The 18,251-nt window shown below is 40.5% G+C and overlaps 1 protein-coding gene across 4 annotated transcripts; it reads left to right on the top strand.

The window, feature by feature from the left end:
* Window positions 1–4,923: 4,923 nt before the first annotated feature.
* LOC117250249 (uncharacterized) lies at window positions 4,924–16,114 on the top strand. Of its 4 annotated transcripts, none has more exons than XM_078165817.1 (10): window positions 4,924–5,047; window positions 7,069–7,232; window positions 8,132–8,333; window positions 8,479–8,752; window positions 9,146–9,187; window positions 9,273–9,355; window positions 9,456–9,650; window positions 9,976–10,075; window positions 12,508–14,118; window positions 15,263–16,114. In XM_078165817.1, exons 2-10 carry the CDS (start codon window positions 7,141–7,143, stop codon window positions 15,268–15,270), a joined length of 2,607 nt encoding a protein of 868 aa, XP_078021943.1. In that variant the 5' UTR covers window positions 4,924–5,047; window positions 7,069–7,140; the 3' UTR covers window positions 15,271–16,114. The 4 variants fall into 4 exon arrangements, with proteins under 4 accessions (XP_078021943.1, XP_078021945.1, XP_078021944.1 ...); XM_078165819.1 differs by having other exon boundaries at window positions 8,479–8,704; XM_078165818.1 differs by lacking the exon at window positions 4,924–5,047 and adding an exon at window positions 5,746–5,892.
* Window positions 16,115–18,251: the final 2,137 nt, after the last annotated feature.

Here is an 18,251-nt window from a genome sequence, read left to right on the forward strand (position 1 = left end):
AGAACATAATTGACAATTCCTTTAAACACATCTTATTGTTTCAAGTTATTTGTTTCACTGCTGCAGCATTTATGCATTCATGCACAGGGACTCTCTATTGTTAGTCTTTTTATGTACACACTGAGCAAAACTTTAAATGAAGTATTTTTGTTTTTGCTCCCATTTTTTCACAGGTTTAAGTGAAAGATTGGAGACTTTCTGTCTCAAAGTTTTGGTCACAAATTTGTGTTAGTGAGCACTTAGTTAGTGCTGATTAAACAGCATGATTACAGCACAGGTGTGCCTTGGGATGGTCACAATTAAAAGGTATCACTCTAAAATGTGCAGTTTGATCTTGACAAAAGATATTTATTAGGATTTCACATGACTAGCACTACAGAAAATGCTTTTTTGGGGTCACAGATACCCCCAAAGAATCAGTCAGTATTTGGTTCAACACATCTCCCTCACATAAAGTTGATCAGGTTGTTGATTGTAGCCTGTTGAATGTTGGTCCACTCCTCTTCAGTGGCTGTGTGAAGTTGCTGTATGTTGTCAGGAAGGGGAACACACTGTCGTACATGCTGAGAGCATCCCAAACATGCTCAGTGGATCACAGAACGGGGTTGTTTTCCGCTTGTACAGATCCTTGCATCATGGGGCCCTGCACTATAATGCTACAACACAAGGTCGTGGCAGCTGATAAATGGCATGACGATCGGTCTCAGGATCTCATCACAGATCTCTGTGCATTCAAATTACCATTATAAAATACTCCTGTGTTAGTCATCCATAGTTTATGCCAGCCTATACCATAACCCCACCTCCACTATAGGGCACTCTGTTCACAACATTAGCATTAGCAAACCACTCGCCCACACAACGCCATAAGCGCCACCTGTCCTGGACAGTGTAAACCAGGATGCATCTGTGAAGAGAACACATCTCCAAAGTGCCAGACGCCATCGACGACGAGCAGTTGCCCACTAAAGTCGGTTACAACAACAAACTGCCATCAGATCAAGACCCTGATGAGGCTGTTGAGCATGTAGATGAGCTTTCCTGAGATTGTTTCTGACGAATTGTGCAAACCAATTATTGTATCAGCTGGTCTCAGATGATCTTGCAGGTGAAGACACTGGATATGGAGATCCTGAGCTGGTGTGGTTATATGCAGTCTGTGGTATGTACTGTCAAATATACAGAAACAACATTTGAGACAGCGTATGGTCATTAAAGTTCAGGGCAACAGCTGTGGTAGACATTCCTGTGTTCAGCATGCCAATGGCACGCTTTCTCAAAACTTGTATCATCTGTGGCAGTGTTGTGTGATCAAACTGCACATTTTAGAGTGAGGCCTTTAATTGTGACCATCCCAAGACACACCTATGCTGTAATCATTTGGTTAAATCAGCATCTTGATGTGCAACACCTGTCAGGTGGAGGGATTCGCTTGGATAAGTAGAAGTGCTCACTTGCAAGGGTTTTAACAAATTTGACACCAAATTTTGAGAGAAATATATTTATTAAGTGGACTTTTGGTGGTGGTGGATTTTTTTTGCCCTGAGTTTCGCCTCTTAGGGCCATGCCATGGCTGTCAGAGTGCCAGAATGGAAAGCATAACCCTTTAAAATTGGTCCTTGTAATCACAGATGAAGCCATCAAACACTGGCTCAACCCAAAATCATACAAAATTGGCTGCATGTGTGTACACAACACTCTCAACTTGACGATAATGAGATTCTAGGACATTACTTGAAATTTTGAAACAAGTATTTATGGTTTACAGTCAAAAATACAAACGCATAATGCCTAGGAACACATGGAAAGCTGCCACATATTCAATGTTTCCCTTGTTATATTCCACCAGTGTAAACAGTGTTTCCAAAGCTGGGTTTTCCTTCTTGGCAGCTCTCTGTGACTTCGCTGCATGTTTCATTAGTAGCAGAGTGATGAATTTTGAAGCCTTGTTCAAACAGCTGCATGTCAAAAATAGGTTGTAGCATTTTAGACAAATGTTTCCATTTAGCATTTGAAACTCTAATCTAGCCCTCTGCCTCTGGCTATGCCACCTTTGATGTCTATGTTACAGTAAAGCTGGAAAACAGCAAAAAGAGACAGTTGTGTCCGTCATGTTCAGACGGACAGACAGGTCAAGGATGGAGCAGTACACATTCTGTACACTGCTGGGAACAAACTTCCTGAGTTTACTGACTCTGTTCAAGAGATTACATCAGCCTATATGAATGTTAACAGAAGATAACACGGGGAAATGAATTCATATTGTTTCCATTTTGATTTCCCCTGACAGGAAAAATAAAGCTCTCCAGTGTCACGCCATGACAGGTCCATGGTGGAAATCATGCTATAGGCCTGAGTTTAATCTATCTCTGTCTTCAAGTCAATACATTTTTCCGAGCCGTCTTCCATTTCACAACATGGTTAGTGATGATACAGAGTGACAGACTGGATGGTGTGACTAACAAGCTTTCTGTTCATCTGTTAGTCATCAAAAGAAGTTCATTAACCCAGACAGTTGCACTGCGACCTGTTTACTGCAGCCATCTACGGTAGAATCCCATTGAGTCTCCACCGACAGACCTCACAATGAGATTACAAGATTACAGTAGGTGTGAACATGTGTTCCTTGTGCTTAATTTGATTAAAACTCCCACTTAACTGCCTGCAACCGATCACTTACTGTATGCAGATAAATCAAGAGCTTTGTATGATGCTACTTCAGTCTACCCCAGGGCTGACATCCATTTGAGTTTCTGTAATTCATTAGTGTGTTATGAATGGTCTCTGTAAGAAGGCCTGACTAATCACTCATTACAAAATCCAGGAAATCCCTCTTTGAATCAGAGCTGTAGGTAAATAACTGTCCTATAATTACTCTACCCTACATACAGCACAACTAATTACTGTAAACAATAAACAAGAATGACTCAACATGTAAATAATGGGATAACAGAGACTTGATTTGAGACATATTGATTAAATCTATAACTGTGTATTTTAGATATAAATTACAAAGCCTGTGCTACAGAGTATTTTTACATAATTCATCTGAATGTCAACCTTTAGGAAACACGTGTCATAAATATACAGACGCAGAGGTTAAGCAATCTGCATTGCCAATAAATCTGAAGTTATGTAATTGAGCAGGCAAATCTGACAAGGCTAAGAGCTGTAGTGGCTCAGTGAGGCTGTAAATGCTAATGTTAGTATGCTAACCTCTTTACACTGGCAAAGTACATCTTTAACAGCAAATATATATAAAATATTCAATGTATAAAATGTACTCTGATATTATACACAAATATTAAAGGGACGATATGTAAAATTCAGAGTGTAGGAGTTGTCTGCACACAGTTTTCAACATGGAGGTGGCTGCAGCTGGTGGCTAGCAGCAAACGTATTCACTCCATACACTGCGACAACATAGCATGCTAATGCTAGCCCGCAACAGCTAGCCCACTCACTCTAGCAGCCAGAAACAAAAATCTATGACTCACTGTCCTTTTAACAATCCAAACAAAGAACATGTTTTCTTTAATTACACATCTCTATTAAATGCTGTATTCTGATTGGTCAGTCGCGGCATTCAGAGGTCTGATATTACTGTGTAGTGACCATTGCTAATGTTAGCTTATTGTTCCATGGTGGCAAAATACTAACAATTAATCTCAAAAGCAAATATTTTAATGTCTGTAGTAGCAGACTAGTGTGAACTAAAGTAAAATTTTCAGGTTGTGTCTCTTGTTGTAATTTGCGTCTCTTAGCACAGCCATTTTGTATATATTTTGCAGGGCCCTGGCAGCAGGGCGCTCTTTGATGACATCACAAACGTTGATTGGGTGAGACAGTTGTTGTCCCAGGCTTGGGACAACAACCGCTTGGCAAAATCACTATACCCCACTACATCTTTGCTGATATACTAATGTGCTAAATGTCATATAAGCAGGCTGAAACTAACGTTGTTATTTCTGATGTAATGTCTCAAATGGAAAGCTCCACCCTTATATTTTTGTACAATGTTAGATATAGCCTACCCAATTTTTGATCTGTAATGCAAAGGTTCCCAACATTTTATGATCCCCTAAAACAAAGCTATGTTAACTTATTACCCCTTGTCACAGGTTGTATGTGTTTACAAGTTGTCATTTGTAGTTGTCACCAATACATGATACATAATACATGCTTCTGTCATGTTTTATATGAATATATTTTGGGGCCTGAAGAGGTCAAATTATCCACTGGGTCTCCTTTTTTAAGTAATTGCTGTGTGATTCCTTAAATTTATATCAAGATCTCTTGTGGGGGTTCAGACCCCCAGGTTGGGCACCACTGGTGTAATGCATCCCAGTGGTTATATTTGGTCTACTCCCCTCCCTCAGATTGCCTGAACTAGCCTACTTCTTCTCAATTAGTGATTCACTAAGTTTCCCAGAAGACCAGAAGAGGTGGAGAGAGGAAAAGTGACAGAGAGAGCCGAGCGGGAGCAGGAGAGTGTGATTTTCCAGTGGAGCAAAGACACTATCATGCAAAACTGAAAGCCCAATATAGTGGCTGTGGTTATTGTGGACCTCCTTTTTACATTTCTTTTTACATGATTGCTTATTCAGTTCTGTGGTTGAAATTGTGTCTGTATGCTGTCCAGAATGGTGGACTATAGTATATGGCTGATCAACAATGGTTATACCAGGTCCGACTGTGTAGAGAGGATCAGTAGCTTATGTGGATTAGAGTCCTTTTTACAAATTGAATGGTATACTCTTTTAACAATGATGCAGTTAGGGAGGATCTTTCACATTGTAGACTGGCTCACCAGGTTACCATGCGCATGCTCATGCAGATATCCCCTCTCACGACAGCCACCACCACAGCATACACTCAAACAAACATGCAAAGTGATGTCACATGACTGGGCAGGGCCTGTAGGTGTGGTAGCTTTGCTAAACAGGGATTACAGGGGAAAACACCTCTCTCTTCCTCAGCCTCTCTCCTCCTACCACTTCACAACACACAAGAGTTGACAGAGAATGGGAAGAATCTGCGGACACAGGTAAGTGCAAAAGGCTATGGATGCTTATATAGTCAGTTGAGAGTTTCTGAGTGTGTTTGCATGGAGAGGCGCAGCCATTTAGAAGCACTAATCCCTTTTCCTGGGGAAACAGTTTAAGCTTATTTGGATCTTACTGCTTGAACAACATGGCTGAAGACAGACAGGGACTGCATGGAGCTTGTGAAGACTCATTGTGGACAAACATGGCTTTTTATGATGTCATGTAGTATTATTCACATAGATGTTAACTATATAGTTTCTCAGAAAAATAGCACTGAAGATTATTTGGCTTTTTCTACCACTGAACCAGTGCTTCTAGTGCTGATATACTGTACTTTGGGAAGAAATGTATTAATTAAGCTTACTCTAATACTTGTATTTAGCAGAATTAGTATGAATAAGCATAGCAACTATCACATAATTATAAATAAAATAGGCTATGTTTTAGCATGAATACATAATCATGTAAACAGCTAAATAAATAATGAATGATTCAAATTTTTAATATAAACTGACATGTTACATATTTAATTTCTACAATAAACCGCATGTAAATAAACATAAACTATGTTTGAATACATTTAAATAACTAAGAAACTACGTTATTTAATGTGTAGATGTGCTCGCGCTGTCCTCAGCGACCTCTTCACATGCGCGCGCCTCAGTGCCCGCGCGCTGAAGGAACAGTAGCACGCGCGTGTTGATGAACAGTTACACACAGCTGTTTTGCTGGCACGCTCCGGTGCATTGCCATTGCCTAAAATAAACCGAGGGCGTTGACTTTAATCAAACTGTTTAAATAGACTGTTCCAGTGACATGATAAAAGAGCTACAAAAGGTCAAAGGTGAGGTCAGAGAGAGGTTTAATTCTCGGAGGGAGGCGAGGAGTCTCCTTATTTAAATGAACACCGTCGGCTACCGTTGGAAGTTGCTCCGTAGTATTCGGGAAAAGTTAGCTAAGTTAGTAACAGTTTAAAGTGGAAATACTCCAGTCGACGAAATTGGACTGTCATGTTTTAGGTTTGAGGAAGAGGCTTTTCAGGTAACGTAACCGTTTACATTTGACATAACGTTAATATTTAATTTGCTTGTCTTTTCATAGGCTTGCAACGTGAGTTTCAAAGGCAACGTTAGCCTACAATTTTAAGGGTTAATTTGTGACGTTACCAAAATAAATATTCAGGTTAATAGCTTTTAATAAAGATAAATCTGTGTTTGGCAGAGCATCAGTGTCGATTAGATTAGTCTGATTAACTGTACTGTGACTTAGAGTTGAAATAATCTATTTCTCAGTCAATAAATGGACAGAAAGTAAATCAGTAACAACGCTGATAACTGTTTTAAAAGCAGAGGTGTAGATTTGGGGGAGCTCAAGGAGCATATGCATTTGGATCCCCTTATAAAAAAAAACATAAAAGTAGCTGAGGACTTTTATTTTGAAAATAATAAAAGACATTTACACCATAAATTGATGCAGAAAAGGCAAGCTTTTAAAAATTCTCCAGAATGCAGGTAATTAAGTGTTTAATGCTCAACATTTTCTGTCTGAGGACCACCAAGCCCACCCTTTCATATAAGACACCCCTAAATGATGAATCAAAACCTACGCCCTTGCTTAAAATGTGACTGCAGGTTTTCCTGGTCTTCTGTGATGATAAATTGTTGACTATTGGTTGGCCGACTTGGTCCCAGGAGAAAGTCTTCAAGACACTAATGCGTTTATTTTCTGACATTTTAAAGATCAAATGATTAATCAAGAAAACTAACAGCAGATTAACAGAAAATGAAATTAGTCATGAGTCGCAGCTCGACGGTGAACAATAGATTTTTCGGTGTATCTATGGGAGTTAGAGTCGAGCCTTCAAATCTCGTTGTTGAAATGTTTTAGAGCAGCTGTAAGATATTTCACACTAGTGCTAGGCAACCCTGTTACTGACCGTGTGGTGTTTCTAGAGACGAAGCCTCAACTCTCTTAGACATGAGGTATGTTTTTCCACTAAAAAGGATTTCTTTCCTTTCAGGAGGTTTACCTGACACTGGGATCAGCTTCAGATCTAGAGAGAGGGTTTTGACAGCCCTTGAGGTCCATTGAGATGGATGAGCAAGTGAATCCATTGGAGAGGGACCACTCTCTGTCTGTGGTCCTGCCAGGGGGGATGGAGAAGAGTGCCACAGTGCATGGAAGGTAGGCCATATTACAAGCTTTTTAAAAAAAAATTTAAAAAAATGCCATTGTTTGATGCCTTGGATCTGTCTTGGTCCCGTGCTAGTGTTGACTGCATTATGGGAAATGTAGGATCCAGTGTTCTTGGAGCTTGACCCATATGAGGGGTTAAAACAGGATGTCTTGGCCTCACTTGCATTGATTTTAAACGTTCTTTTTTCATCTGTCTCTGGCAAATCCCCAATTGTCATTCCAAAGTCGTTTAATACTGACATTTTATTACACTCCTTGGTGCCTCATAATACAGGGCCCCCTTTAGCATATCCATGTGATGCACAGCTGAAACATATTGTAACAAGTGGTTAATGTTGTTTTCAATCACTGTATGAACTATGTTCTCCTGGATGAAAGTCCAGTTTTGTTAGACCCATCCACCTCCCCTTCATCCCACCCTACGCTGATTTTCTCACCCTTTATACTGTGTCAGGAGGTCTCAGCATCAAGCATTGCTGTAGATGGGTTTACACTGGAGTTAGTTAAAAGCCCAGTGCATCTCATAATGATGTTAAAGAGTGTCTTTGGAAATCATATCACGCACTAAGCAGTGTGAGATAGTGTCTATATTTGATCCCCTTGGAATGAGAACGAGCTGAAATCCCTGACAAGTGCCCCTTTAACCTTGTCCTGGTCTTGGCCACAAGTGGAAATTGAGTCAAGTTTGCTGATAAAAAGCTTTTTAAATAGTTTTACTGCCAATGTTTGGTATGTTTCCTCTTTGTAAAGTTCTAGTTGTATGATAAACTTGCACCTGCATACTTTAATCATGCTGTAATCATAACACAACAATAACAGTAATCACACATAACACTCACAGGTTATTTATGGTCATTTATTTCCTTTGAATTTTCTCCTCTTCACAGTAAACCAGTGATGGACTTACTGGTGACCCTCTGTGCAAGTTACCACCTGAATCCATCGGACTACACTGTTGAGGTTCTGTCGCCCAACAAGAACAACATCAACTTCAAACCAAACTCTCCTATTGGCTCGCTGGAAGCGGAGAAGATTGTGCTGAAGCCCAGAGGGGTGGAGGAAAAGATCAGGAGGCCGTACATGCCTGAGGTAGCATTAAAAAAGTTGTCTATCAGCTTCATAGTGAACGGACACAAACATAATTTAAGTCCTAACTAATGGGAATTCAGTATTTATCTATCTTTATCTTCCTTAGTTGCATAAGATAAGTAGAAACTGTACTTTCTCTTTGCAGGCATCTGTACGTCTGTTGATCAACTACAATAAGTCCCATAAGGCTGTGGTGCGAGTGAACCCCAGAGTGCCCCTTGAGGTGCTGCTGCCAGTGGTGTGTGACAAGTGTGAGTTTCAAGTAGAAACGACCGTCTTACTGAGAGACTCTCAGTCCAAAGAGACATTGGACCTGACCAAGACCTTAAATGACCACGGCCTGAGGGAAGTGTTTGCCAAAGACACAGCTGGTAAGGAGCCTACTGACCACCAGCACCAACCCAAAACACCTGAAGCAGGTATGTTAGAGGATACATTAATATGAAAACAATACATTATCTGCCCCTCTGAGTATTTCAAATACAGATGAAATCCATCCCCAGTCTTGAGGATTAATCAGAACACCATACCACTACACATGGACACACTAAACAGAGTGTTACAGGCTCAGTTGGCAGGGCATGGGGGGTGTATTGGAACTGAGCCTTTGTGTACCCAAATTGGCACCACAAAGTTTGTCTTTTAGTTTTGTTTTATACTTTTGGTGCTCTGACAAAACCCTGCAGTCAATAAAGCTTATCTAAAAGAATGTTTAGAAGACATTTCACTCCTACTGTATACCTGCTTCTAAATATATCTGCTCATACTGTACAATCTGACCTGATAATGGCATTGTTTTCTGTCTGAAACAGCTGTCACGCCAACAGAGGTCATCTCACCACCTCCGCTACAAGGTAACACATTCATGCACAGTCTCAGTGTTATCCGCCCGCTCTGCTACCCACCCGTTACTGATCAAGATCTTCTATTATTACACAGACCTGCCAAAGAAGGAGAAGAAACAGAAGGAGAACACAGGGTTTCTCAGCTTATTCAGACGAAGAAAGAAAAAAGCTGAAAGGGTACAGTGTGTTATCAGCTTGTAGGAGAAATGTGAATTTACACTTGAATGTAGATTTTCTAACCTTTTCTGCTTGTGACCAAATATTTCCCTCTTTGTAGGAGGGGGCAAGGAGCGCCCCAGCTTCTCCTGGTCTCATCAAACAAGGGGGAGTCAATAATAATGAGCAGGGTGTTTCCCCTTGTAACATCCTGCCAACAGACATGCCCAAGAAGAGGCGAGCCCCTCAGCCGCCCATGGGTGCGTCACAGAGCGTCCCAAACAACCTTGGCACCTGTCATATAGGAGGATCACAGGTGGGTTGATGGTGGGGAGGAAGGTCTTCTTCTTTTGTTCTTCTCAATCTAATTAAAACATAGAGTTTTGGACAGAGGGTGATTACAGTTGTTCCAACACAGACAGTATGAGAAAAATATGGTGTTTTTTGAACATTAAATCATATAAACATGCTCTAGTAGAAACCCAAAATATGTGTATGGACCCGTAAATGAACATTACAGCCCCCCCCCTTTAATAGATTTAAATAAACATGGTGGAAAATTAGTGCATGGGCCAAGTTTGTGATATAAATAACTCACAAGAATGAAGAAGCACTGATGCCATTCAACTGTCTCTCTGTAGAGGTCTGCAGAATCCACCTTAAAGAGAACCAAGAGGAGGGCCCCACCTCCTCCCTGTGCAAACGGCCACCAGGACCTGCAGACAGACACCCAGGTTAAAGGTAAAACCTTCATTGATGATTGATGACCATTGGCTTTAGTGATTGACATTTACTGGATCCTGTGCTGGACACATTTTAATTCTAATGATTAAGATCTGAGCCTGCCAACCCAATAAAATGGGTGTTAATTCTGGTTATTTAAAGGTATAAATTAGGGTCAGTGCCATTACATAAAAGTCAATTCTGAGTTAACATTGACAGTCCAAATACAGCCTGATCCCACTGGTAAGCTTTCTGTTTGTTTTGCCATCTGGTGGTGACTGTGGAGGCAGTATCATTGAAATCGCAGAAGTCATGAAATATGCTTGTATGATAATCCCAATTGACCTTTTACAGTATTTCAGGGGGAAATCAAAATGGGTTTAGAGAGGGGTGAGTTCTTGTATCTGCCAAATCCTCACGGCTTCAGCCAGCGCCACGCGAGGTCAAGAGAGATTGAAGTTAAATCAAGATTAAAATGTCAAACCGAATACGGTCAGACAAGAAGATTCTGCAGTTAAATCCAGCGCAAAACGCAGCTTTTATCAGTCAGAACAATTTAACCCTGTTCAGGGCAATTAAAGTGACCCGGAGAGCCATGTCTATTGAACGCACTGGCTTCAGTTTGTTCCAAGATAAATCCCTCTATTGTCCAAGCTTTCATTCCCCTGTATTAGTCTGTCTGATATGCTTTCCCCACCTTGGTTCTCTCTGTGCACAGCTCCTTCCCACTGATCTGCTGTCACTGACTTGAATGGACAATGACCATGCTGTTAGGAGACGTAGGTTATTAGGGATCTGTAATTAAGTGAGAAACACTACATTATGCACTCAGGTGGCATTGGTTTAAAAAAGGAGCATAAAAGAAAAGAAGTTTAAAACATAAAGTGTTGTAATTATCTGGCTAAATTGCCCTCAGCAGTGTCTTTGCTTCACTCCCTTGTTTTCTTTGCCACGATCATGCAGCACTCTGCTGAGCTGGTGTCAATCCTAGGCTGAGAAAACAACTCCCAGCCAAGAGTTGTTGATCGCATTCTTGAGCTGTCCTCCTACACGTTCACAAACATGGTCTTTGAGAGTTCAAAATGTCATTTTCATGTTAGATGGAAGAAGTTTTTTATCACTGGGAGCTTCAGGCCAACCCTGTTTCCTAGAAATTATGTTTGTGTATTATTAAACTGCTTTCTTAAATGCTGTCTTCAGATTGTTTTAGGTAATGAAACATTACATTTATGTGCCTCTTAGACTTTGGCAGGAGTAGGTTGGGGAGGACTGTGGACCTACAAACCGCAGGATCTTTACACCAGAACTTCAGGTTCATGGCCTGACTACTGTCTTAGTTTAGGCAACGAAAGAACTTCGGTTAGGGGAAGGAAAGGTCATGATTTTGATTAAATGTTAAAGGTTATATCTAGGAGACAGGGCTGCACACTGACTAAACAGAATTTTGCGACATTAATAGACTTAGCTGTACACGTCTTGGAATTGTGTTTTTTGGACATCTTTAGACTGAAGATTGCTGCCCTAAAGCCGAGCTTTCTCTCCTCCCTGCTTACAGACTCTGTGTTACCTGAGGGGGGTGATTGAGGGCTGCTGCTGCTGCTGCCGTCTCCTTTTCCCCTCCTCCTTCCACCATCCCTATTCCTCCTCTGCGTCCTCCTCCTGCGCTGGCCTCTTCTTCCTCTTTCCCATCTTAGTGGCTTTTACGGATGTGTGTCACTGTTGCCTGCTGCACTTGATTGCTATTTATTATTTGTCCTGTTTTTGTTTTTGTGTGCTTATTCTGTTATTTTTTGTGAAAATTCTGTATCTTTCTTTTTTCTCTTTTCCGTGTGTTCTCGTTTCAGTTGTTTAGACTTTGTAAACTAATTGCTGTGCCTTTACTTCATGACAGAAGCCAGATCACAGTAGTATTTGGTGAATTAATCAACTCTTGCGGTACACCTATGAACAACGACTGTTTTTCCAGACCTATTTGTAAAATGATAAATGTTGTCTTTTCTAAAATCATTTTTAATGTTACATGCTCATTTCTGTCTCTTTTATGTAGATCTACATATTGTGTATGTTTGTGGTTCATTATGATTCTTCATTCTTGATGAATAATGTGACATTTTACAGTTTATATGCAGGGTTTATTCATTATTAATTAGTATTTATCTTACTCCAATAAAAATGGGAACAATTAATTTAACTTTATTACTTGGTTTCATTTTTAAAATGTGTTTAGGTCTCTAGGAACTTTAAACTAAGCAGCCGACACGGCTGTTATAAGACCACTGAATGGCTGTTATCAGTGGTGATAAGCATCACCGATATGGTTTAGGAGGGGCCTTTCACGCCTATTGTCAGGTTGAGAATTGCCATTATCAGACCATGGAATGAAACTTGGTGCTAAAAAGGGCTTGTGAAAACCCTTAATTTGAATAATTCAGCCTCTCCTGTTTCTCCAGGGACTGTAAACTCCCTGAACACTGTGGAGGAGCTGAGAGAAAGCGAAGAGTCAGACTATGTAAACCTCCCACTATCCTCATCTTCATCACCACATCCATCACATCCACGCTCATCCTCCTCCCGTCCATCATTCGCTCACCTCCATGAAGCTGCTGAGCCATATCTGCCTTCGTTTCGTGGGAAAGACTTATCCGACGCCCGCTGTGCTCTTGCCAAAATCCTGACGTCCTCTGTTTCCAAAGGAACACTAGTCAAGCGTTTGAGTAACTCTGCCACCTTCTCCAAACTACACACTGGCTCCTCCTATATGTCCGCAACGCAGAGGTGTTCAGATAATGGGGTTTTCTGTGCAGAGCTTGAACCTGTTATAACGTCCAACCTCCCCACTGAGAATGACTGGGAGGATCCTGTACACAGGAAGGGAATGACCACGTTCAAAGTGGTTCCCGCAAAGAAACCGAAGTCTCATGATCCAGAAGTCACCTCAGACAAGATAGCAGTAGAAGATAACCCTGAGAGTGAAGCTTCTCCCAAGGTTGAGACTGAGGAGGATCTGTGCCCTCCTGACAGATTGGAGGCTGAAACACCGCTGCAGAGTCCAGAACCTTCCTATCAGACTTCTGACAGGCCAGCTTATCTTTCACCCCCACTTCATCATCAGGATAGTCCAGGTTCACCTCTGTCTGAGGCTGATGAAAAGCAGATGGAGGAGGATGAACCTGAAGATACCACAGAGGTGACAGCAGCAGCACAGCCAGACTGCATTGATGGAGAACTTACAAGTGATGTTCAGATCAACTCAGAGGATCAGACTGAGTTTCAAAGCCTCAATGGACAGTCTGGAAGGGCAGATGTCGACCACTGTGGTTCATACACTGATGAGGAAGTTGAGGAGGTAGTAGTACAAGAAGAGGATGATGATGTGAAGGAAGCAGAGGAGGTAGTGGTTCAAGAAGATGATGATGATGAGAAGGAAGCTGAGGAGGAAGTGGTCCAAAAAGAAGATGATGTTAAGGAAGAAGCTGAGGAGGAAGTGGTCCAAGAAGAAGATGATGTTAAGGAAGAAGCTGAGGAGGAAGTGGTCCAAGAAGAAGATGATGTTAAGGAAGAAGCTGAGGAGGAAGTGGTACAAGAAGAAGAAGATGACATTAAGGAAGAAGCTGAGGAGGAAGTGGTCCAAGAAGAGGAAAACGATGAGAAGGAAGTTGAGGAGGAAATGGTCCAAGAAGGGGATGAAGATGAGGAATGTTTCCCTCCCCCTCCTCCACCTGTCTTCTTTGACACAGAGGTCATGGAGGCGGAGAGAAAACAAACCACAGCTTCCTCTCTGCCATCTTCTGTGCCCCCAAGTCCGACCTCCAATGGACAAACCAATGCATTCAGTGAGGACCATGAAAACGAGCCCACTACAGCCACGGCCACGGACCAGTCTGCAGCTGCACCAAAAGCTCTGGATAAGATGAGTGCGGCCCCGTCCAGATTCGCACAGGCAGTAGCGTTGGCCGTGCAGAGGTCCCGTCTCCAGAGCCGTGGAAAAAGTTTAGGCCCTCAGGCCCCCGGCGGTCCACACAGCACACTTCCCTCACCACCCAGGTCCACGTACCAGTACGGTGCGTACCACACACACAGTAATCACTGAGATATTAATATGCGCAGCCTTATTAAAACCCTCTAGATGTCCTGCACCATAATTTATATGTGGTACATTTCAATGGAAATCTTACAAACAGAACAAATTCTGACAAAATAAATGACGAAACATAATAAGCAGAAATATTGACATTAGAGGTCCTTTGCTTTCTTGTAGTATTCAGCGTTAAGGTGAAATATCTGGTCTCAGAAACAAGATCAGTATAGCTGGCGAAAACTAAATTAAAGCTAAAACTACGTGTGAAAAAACATTTTAATTTACTGAAATAATAATGAAAACTAGATTTAAAAAAAGAAAACTAAGAAATGATAATGTGCACTTACAGAACTAACTAAAATGAAATTAAAATATACAGGAAGTGTCTTTAGTTTTAGTCTTTGTCAGTTGGTGCATATGTTTACTGAAGCTAAAATCAGATATAGTTATTAAAAGATGTGATTACAAATTTTGAATGGCTCTTTTAACATGCTTTTTACTTTGGACAGTGTTTAACCTTGTAGATTAAATGAGGCTCAATTTTGACTGAGTGTTTTTTACTTTACTTTAAAATGTCAGGGAAATTAGTCCTTAGTTGTGTTTGTATTGTAATACCTTTTCTGAAATTCTTAAATCTTGCTCCTGACAAAAACCCACCACATTATAATAAAATGATACTGACAAATAAAATGAAACATTTTGAAACAACAAGAATTAAACTGAAAGGAGCAACCCCACTCTGGCAACTAACTTCATCTAACCTGAATGGAAAACAAAATTTAAAAATGAAATGAAAATAAAAACTAATAGAAAACAAATAAAATAAATAAATAAAAATGCAACTGAAGTGTTATAAAGCCTTAAAAATTTGACGAATAACAGTTGCTTGTTTACCTTCATAGTGAAACTTCACCATACACACTGAATTATAAATGTCACACAGTAGATTCTCTAACATTGAGAAAGAAGAAATAGACGTATATTTTTTAAGCTCTCTTGGAATAGAAAATATAATGGAGACACTGAACGCATGATGACAAGTATATTTCTGGACAACTGATGTCTGACTGTTTTTAATTCCTGCCTCTTAAGGAAAGATGTGATGTAAATATTTCTCTCTGCTGCAGGTGCCTGACTGGTTACCTCACACATCTTTGAACAGAAGTCTGTGTTTAGGGTGAGGAATCAGAGCGAGGACGCCGGCATGTGACCTCCAGATAACTTAAACAAAAGGTCAGCTGAATCATTTCTACGCAGACAAACTGTTCTATGACGACAAGCAACCGACTTGGTTTCTTTCTACGATTGTTTTATTTTTTCTCTCTTTCATTTTTGTGCAAGACACCTTGTTGTCTCATTTTATGTTGGACTTTATGTTCACAGGTTGAACAACATTTTCTGTTCTAAGAAAAGCCAAATGCACAGGATGCGAGCTGTTGAACTGACAGTGTCCTGTTTTTTTTTTCTTTACTTCCCTTTTGAATTGTCATTGAAGACGTGCCAAAGCGGACACAACACTGATGTGAGAGCTTTTTAATTTTTGTTTGTGTAAAACAAAAGATGTGATGTACTCACAATAATAGGCTTATTGAATGTGTTTGCTGGGATGTGTTGTCTCCCTCGGGGTGTACGTTTGTCTGCTTCAAGACATGAAGAATGCAGTAAAATCATGAACTCAGACTGGTTTGCTTTTTAGTCAGCAGGTGGCAGAAGAGCATTGTTTCTGAAATGAAAATCCTGACAGCATCCATTTGTGAGGTCTTTTTCATCATTGGAGTTCTGCTGGATGTACACAAGTGACACATTTTGTATTATTCTTAAAGAAATAACCATAAATATTGTTTTCTAATTACTCAGGAGCATGAATGACACATTATTCTAATATTAAATCATCTTTAAATGTCTTAGGATTTTTCCGAAGGTTATCTCTGTCCACATCCATTTCAAAGACTTTCCCAGAATAAAAACTACATACAGTATTTAATGGGGACATGAGAATTTCCTGCATTTCCAGCAATAACAACAAAAAAACATCCTTGTTGGAAACATCAGTTTTATGCCAAGCATCTCAACACCTTCCTGAATAAACTCAGTCCACTTTGCTCACATGCACACACTGTTATGTCTTTAACGGACCCATACCTCAGGGCAATACTGCATAGCTATACTTGGGTGCCAAAAGAATCCGCACTACTATACGTATTGATCCAGCCCTGGCCTTGGAGGAACAGCATGGAGCTATGTGAGGTAGAGACCTAGCCAGAACCGCCTGTGGCTAAAGCTCCACGTTTGCCAGGCCTGGACTGAGTGGGCTTGCTTCAAGACTTTCTTTCTCTCTCTAACATTCCTTGCTCCACCTGAGGAGAGAGGGAGAGAGAGAGAGAGAGGCACAGAAACAGGAGGACGGGTTGCTGGTGGATGATGGGAGGTGACCGTTGACCCTGTCGTGTTTCCGCGGCGCTCCCCCCAGAGGGGGCGCCCGGCCCTCAAGGGCACAGCCGTGTCACACTGCCGTTGTCATGGAGAATGCCATTACCGCCCCTAAGGGAGAGAGCCATGTCTAACGTTTAAAAAAAAAAAGAAAAAAAGTCTGTGGAAAGAGAAACACACACATGCCAGAGAGGAGCTCTTTTTCTGCCCAAAGCAATGATATCAAATGTAAGTGACAACTCTGGCATTATCCTTTTTTAGCAGTGAAAGGTTGGATTTCAACCCGAGCAGTGATGTTCATGATTATGCAGACAAAAGAAAGCTGGATTTATAATGCGGTATAACATGAAATGCTACGCTGTCATGTACATTCATGATCCAGCACGTGACATAAGATGCTATCAGCACAGATGAACCTTTGAACAAAAACGTCTGCACAAAGAGGTTTTGTTGATTATTGTCTCAGGAGAGAGACATTAACAAACGGGCTATTCTAAACCCTGGAGGACACCTCAGTCACATGAGCATTTCCTGGTTCTAACAAATTGATGAGGAGGCCGTGGCGTGCATGCAGAATCACTCAGTGGATCACTCTTGTTTAAACTTACACACCTGAACAAACATGGATCAATTGGCCACAGCTAGACTTTTTTTTTTTTTTCAAGCTCGTGTTGTGTGTTACTTTGGAGTGAAGACGATTGACAATATATTGTATATACATGAATCTTTTTATAATCACCTTACTGCACCCACACCACCAAAAAAAAAGATGTTATAAATTATTTTGAGATTTTACTTTGCAACGTCAGGTGCAAAATTGATTTAAGACATTTAAATACTAACTAAAGCTTTGTTTTTGGATTAATGAATTCAGAGCCTTTTAAGACTTTTCCTTGGGAACTTGCTGTTATATATTCAAAAGAGCACCATTAGATAGCTCTGCACCAGCTTCCTCCCATTTCGTTAAAAGGAAAATACTTAAACTTAATAAGAAAAACCAAAATAAAGGGGTTAAATTGTTTGATTTCACAGTGATATATTATGTAGTCTCATGCATTCTGCTTTCAGAAAGATCCATTGTTGTGTTTATAATCTCGAGGAAGAATAATTCATTAATTGTAAGAATTTGGGGCAACAAGGTATGAGCAAATTAAGTAAATGGCATCGAGTGGAACAGCAGGACTCTCCCAGTGCATATGTTAATGATGTAAAAATGATGTAAGAGTTTGAAATATTTTAGTCTTTGTGCAGGATCTTTAGTAGTATTGTCCAAACACTTTGCCAGTTAAGGTCATTAGATCCAGATCTGTGAAAATTAAAAGGGCTACGAATTGATTTCATTAAAATAGAGTGCATTGGAGAAACCAGCATCAAACTAAGAGTCAGATTTCAGATAGATGTCTGAATTCATGTGTGGTATGAAACTGTCTAATTCTTGATTATCTTAAGTGAATCTAATTTGACACGAATTTAAGACTTTTTAAAAACAAATTATACAAATTCCTGAAGGAGCAAATGCATCAAACTCCTTGGCTCTGTTCACTCCTGCAGAAATGTCTTCTGAAAGATTTAACAGTTACAAAGTCATTTTACAAACAGTAACAAATTATAAGCCATGTTTTTATGCACCACTTTGTGCATTTTCTGTATCAATTTATGGTGCAAATGTCTCAAATTTTGTCAAAG

Source organism: Epinephelus lanceolatus, chromosome 24, assembly GCF_041903045.1.
Source record: "Epinephelus lanceolatus isolate andai-2023 chromosome 24, ASM4190304v1, whole genome shotgun sequence".
In the NCBI taxonomy this organism is placed as follows: Eukaryota; Metazoa; Chordata; class Actinopteri; order Perciformes; family Serranidae; genus Epinephelus; species Epinephelus lanceolatus.

What these genes read in the sequence shown, in the direction of transcription:
- LOC117250249 (XM_078165817.1), top strand. Translation starts at nt 7,141, where the DNA reads ATGGATGAGCAAGTGAATCCATTGGAGAGGGACCACTCTCTGTCTGTG. An exon ending in ACCCAAAACACCTGAAGCAG is followed by an intron (nt 8,753 to 9,145) that starts GTATGTTAGAGG and finishes TGTCTGAAACAG; the next exon opens with CTGTCACGCCAACAGAGGTC. An exon ending in CTCACCACCTCCGCTACAAG is followed by an intron (nt 9,188 to 9,272) that starts GTAACACATTCA and finishes ATTATTACACAG; the next exon opens with ACCTGCCAAAGAAGGAGAAG.